The sequence below is a fragment of the Entelurus aequoreus genome, linkage group LG09 (assembly GCF_033978785.1).
Source record: "Entelurus aequoreus isolate RoL-2023_Sb linkage group LG09, RoL_Eaeq_v1.1, whole genome shotgun sequence".
Lineage (NCBI taxonomy): Eukaryota > Metazoa > Chordata > Actinopteri > Syngnathiformes > Syngnathidae > Entelurus > Entelurus aequoreus.
The window spans coordinates 67,701,071-67,706,070 of record NC_084739.1 but is presented as its reverse complement, the minus strand read 5'-3'; the positions used below and the strand labels follow the sequence as shown (position 1 = coordinate 67,706,070).

The following is a 5,000-nucleotide window of genomic DNA, read 5'->3' as shown; positions in this document are numbered from 1 at the left end:
TTGTGTCAACATTGTTATCAGGGGATTCAAGACAAGGTCCTCAGGGACTACCTGGTCCTCCTGGTCCAACAGGTACGTCTTGCTGGAATTTAAACATTTGAGACTTTGATTTTTTTTTAAGCGCTGCTCTCATGCATCCAGGTTACGGGAGACCGGGTCCTAAAGGAGAGAAAGGGGACTCTGGTTTCGTATCCAGCTCTGGTACGTTCTATTATTACACCATCTTTTAATGCATTTTATTTGTAGATTTTTTTTTAAACTAAAATGTCCCAAAAATATGGTAATTTCATCTCAAAGTGTAGTGTATTTTACTGTAAATGGGAAAACAATCCTGCAGCAAAAAGGCCAGAATTTTACTGTAAAAATTTTTTTTTTTACTGTAAATAAAAAAAAATGCAATTTTACAGTAAAATTTTGGCAACTGAGCTGCCAGTTTACTTGTTTTTATTTATTTTTATTTTTTTTAACCGCAAATCAACAAGTGTGTATTTTTGGGTGTATTACGGTAAATGCCAAAACGGCACCACAGTTTATTATAGTAAAAAAAAAAAAAAAGTACAGTTTTTTTCATTTATTGAAAAATGCTGTAAAAAGCACAGTAAATTTCCCAATTTGACCATGAAATCTATTGCTACTTTTACATAACTTGCTTTGAAATCATTATTATTAGTAGGGATGTCCGATAATGGCTTTTTGCCGATATCCAATATTCCGATATTGTCCAACTCTTTAATTACCGATACCGATATCAACCGATACATGCAGTCGTGGAATTAACACATTATAATGCCTAATTTGGACAACCAGGTATGGTGAAGATAAGGTACTTTTTAAAAAAATTAGCAAAATAAGATAAATAAATTAAAAACATTTTCTTGAATAAAAAAGAAAGTACAACAATATACAAACAGTTACATAGAAACTAGTAATGAATGAAAATGAGTAAAATGAAGTGTTAAAGGTTAGTACTATTAGTGGAGCAGCAGCACGCACAATCATGTGTGCTTACGGACTGTATCCCTTGCAGACTGTATTGATATGTATTGATATATAATGTAGGAAGCAGAATATTAATAACAGAAAGAAACAACCCTTTTGTGTGAATGAGTGTGAATGGGGGAGGGAGTTTTTTTGGGTTGGTGCATTAATTGTAAGTGTATCTTGTGTTTTTTATGTTGATTTAATTTTTTTTTAAAAAAAACCAAAAAAAAAAAACCGATACTGATAAAAAAAAAAAACGATACCGATAATTTCCGATATTACATTTTAACGCATATATCGGCCGATAATATTATCGGACATCTCTAATTATTAGTATTCATTTCTATTTTCAAAAATAGTTTAAAACATGGGGTAAATATGTTTATTTTCTCCCAAAATAGAACTAAAGAATACATTTAGTAATAAAAGTTACAGTACTTTATTGATATTGAATATTTCCAGGGCCAAATAAAATAAAGTGGGGGGCCACATTGGCCCCCAGGGGCCTTGACTTTGACACCTATAAGTTAACTGGTTGGTTGGCTGGCGAGTTAGTGGGTTAGTTAGGAAGTGGATTGGTTGTTCAGTCAGTTTGTTTCTTACCGAGTAGTGCTGGGTAGATGTCGCCTCAGTGAGTGTATGGCACACTCACTACCTGTACTGTGTTAGTCTTTCATAATAAAAGTCACTACATTTGACCTGCAAATAAAACAGTTTGTTTAGTAAATACACACAATAGTTATGCTAATGTGGTATTACACTATGGTAAATGGTCTCTATTTATATAGCACTTTACTATACCTGGAATGATACCCAAGGCACTTTACATTATATGTTTCTCTCACACACACACACACACACACACACACACACACACACACACACACACACACACACACACACACACACACACACACACACACACACACACACACACACACACACACACACACACACACACACACACACGTTTAATTAGAGTGCTCAGGTAATTGGTTGGTGTGTTAGTTGTGTAGTCAGTCGGTCAGGTGGTCAACTAGTTGTTGTCAAAAGGATTGTAAGTGTGTTGATGTCTTTGTTTTGATTTACCGCGGGTGTATCTGATTTACTGTGGGTGTATTTGATTTACCGTGGGTGTATCTGATTTACCGTGGTTGTATCTGATTTACCGTGGGTGTATTTGATTTACCGCTGGTGTATCTGATTTACAGTGGGTGTATTTGATTTACCGCGGGTGTATCTGATTTACCGTGGGTGTATCTGATTTACCGCGGGTGTATCTGATTTACCGCGGGTGTATCTGATTTACAGTGGGTGTATTTGATTTACCGCGGGTGTATCTGATTTACCGTGGGTGTATTTGATTTACCGCGGGTGTATTTGATTTACCGTGGGTGTATTTGATTTACCGTGGGTGTATCTGATTTACCGCGGGTGTATCTGATTTACAGTGGGTGTATTTGATTTACCGCGGGTGTATCTGATTTACCGTGGGTGTATTTGATTTACCGCGGGTGTATCTGATTTACCGCGGGTGTATCTGATTTACCGCGGGTGTATCTGATTTACCGCGGGTGTATCTGATTTACAGTGGGTGTATTTGATTTACCGCGGGTGTATCTGATTTACCGTGGGTGTATTTGATTTACCGCGGGTGTATCTGATTTACCGCAGGTGTATTTGATTTACCGCGGGTGTATCTGATTTACCGCGGGTGTATCTGATTTACCGAGGGTGTATTTGATTTTACCGCGGGTGTATCTGATTTACCGTGGGTGTATTTGATTTACCGTGGATGTATCTGATTTACCGCGGGTGTATCTGATTTACCGCGGGTGTATCTGATTTACCGTGGGTGTATCTGATATACCGCGGGTGTATCTGATTTACCGTGGGTGTATCTGATTTACCGCGGGTGTATCTGATTTACCTTGGGTGTATCTGATTTACCGTGGGTGTATCTGATTTACCGTGGGTGTATTTGATTTACCGCGGGTGTATCTGATTTACCGCGGGTGTATCTGATTTACCGTGGGTATATTTGATTTACCGCGGGGGTATCTGATTTACCGTGGGTGTATTTGATTTACCGTGGGTGTATCTGATTTACCGCGGGTGTATCTGATTTACCGTGGGTGTATCTGATTTACCACGGGTGTATCTGATTTACCGAGGGTGTATCTGATTTACCGCGGGTGTATTTGAGTCCACATTCATTAATATTCTGCTGCTATTTCACCGACGTAGTGTTGGGTTGATCCAGTCTTAGTTTCAGCTCTGCTTGTCTCTCAGGAACCTACTACACTGGACAACCAGGACCCCCTGGACCTGCTGGGCCTGCTGGCCTGAAAGGATCCACAGGTGACCGACCAGCACCTCTGAGTCCTAAACCATTATGACCCATTAGAAACTCTTCCAGTAACTTTGAAATCCTGTCTTATTAGGTTCTCCTGGACCAAGAGGTTTCCAAGGTGACCACTTCACTTTTATGCCAACATGCTTTATAGTTTTGTGGCGTTGTTGACCAGTTTTGATCTTCATGTGAACCAGGAGAGCCCGGTTTGCCAGGAAGACCAGGAAGCTTGGAGAGAGGTCAGTTTGGGAACGTTGTCACATACTGTAAGGCGAGGACTACGAAACTAACTAACGCTGGAGTTTCCTCGCAGTGTCGACGTATAACGGAGAACACAGCGTACAAGGACCTCCTGGACCCCCAGGGCCTCCTGGACTGCCAGGTCAACAAGGGCTCAAAGGTAAAAAACCAGTGAGAAAACAAATTCTGCCTTAAACAGGAAACAAGATCTGAAGGTTTGTTGTTTTTGCTTCTAAGGTGACACCGGAACTCCTGGTATTCCCGGATCTTCTCGAGGTAGACTGAATAAAATCTCCCCAGAAATTGCAAGAGTTTTTCTAAAAATAACATTTCACCGCTTTTTGTTCAGGCTCAGTCTCAGTCGCCTCAGGGCCTCCTGGTCCTCCAGGTCCGCAAGGTCCTCCAGGGCAGCCCGGTTCCTTCACCTCGTCCGTCGAGATGCGGCAGTACCTTACGGATTACATAAGTACAAACCTCTCTAGGGCTCCGAGACTACTTGTAGAGAAGAAACTCCACGACTAAACGTAATCGTATGTTCAGGTCGTGTCAGAGAATCCACCATCCAGGGACCTCCAGGTCCACCTGGACCGCCAGGACAACCCGGAATCTTTACAGGCTCGTTGGAGGAGATGTCTGCTCGCATTGTTGCCTACTTGCAACGTGAGTCTTTGGCCTTTCTCGTCCTTTCTCTGGGAGTCTTGTCCGACTCTGTGCTCCTTCTCCAGGTACTGGTTCAAGCTCAGGGATCAGCATTGGCGTTCAAGGTCTTCCAGGACCTCCCGGCCCCTCAGGTCCTGGTGGGGCGCTGACTATCAGTGGTCTCATTGCCATGCTACAGAGTCAGTACCCTTTGAGACTCTAGTCCTTTTCCACTGCACTGTACGTTGCTACGACTAGGAACTGTCCGGTACTTTTTCCCGTATCTCTTCTCCCGCTGGTCCAGCAGATGATCGTGGAATGATAGGATAAACCGATAAACCGACCTGGGGTTAGTCCGTGGTTTTCTGCAGTACTGTGCAGTGGAAAAATACCATTCGAGTCCATCCACATCCCGAGTTCTCGCGTCTAATGAATGTCTCTCCAGGAGACGAAGTGAGGAGATACATAACGGGGCCACCAGGCCCACAAGGACCTCCTGGTGCACCGGGAAGTCTTTCTAACATTTACAGGATCGAGGAAGTGGCGACGTATGTCTTCAAAATAATGAACGGTAAGGCCAGAGTCCAGGTAGTGGTGTTAGCACCGTTCAACGACAACCTTTCGGCCCACAGACCGAGGACTTGCAAGAGGACCACCCGGACCGCCGGGTCTTCCCGGGCCTCCAGGCGGAGGGGACTCGGGCTACTCGACCGTGACGATAGATTACACGGCACTGATCAGAAGTACGATTATTTTGAAGTCATCAAGTGAATCGGCACAAGTTCAC

The 5,000-nt window shown here is 42.7% G+C and overlaps 1 protein-coding gene across 1 annotated transcript in view; it reads left to right on the top strand.

Annotated features, from left to right (window-relative positions):
- Positions 1–5,000, top strand: part of LOC133657644 (collagen alpha-1(XVII) chain-like) — an 89,004-nt gene that overhangs the window by 77,963 nt on the left and 6,041 nt on the right. Inside the window, exons 33-44 of the mRNA XM_062059213.1 lie at positions 22–72; positions 142–201; positions 3,274–3,342; positions 3,426–3,452; positions 3,532–3,573; positions 3,648–3,734; positions 3,812–3,850; positions 3,924–4,040; positions 4,115–4,234; positions 4,300–4,413; positions 4,659–4,784; positions 4,846–4,956. Of these exons, the coding sequence (XP_061915197.1) occupies positions 22–72; positions 142–201; positions 3,274–3,342; positions 3,426–3,452; positions 3,532–3,573; positions 3,648–3,734; positions 3,812–3,850; positions 3,924–4,040; positions 4,115–4,234; positions 4,300–4,413; positions 4,659–4,784; positions 4,846–4,956 (963 nt within the window). The remainder of the gene's footprint in view (positions 1–21; positions 73–141; positions 202–3,273; positions 3,343–3,425; positions 3,453–3,531; positions 3,574–3,647; positions 3,735–3,811; positions 3,851–3,923; positions 4,041–4,114; positions 4,235–4,299; positions 4,414–4,658; positions 4,785–4,845; positions 4,957–5,000) is intronic.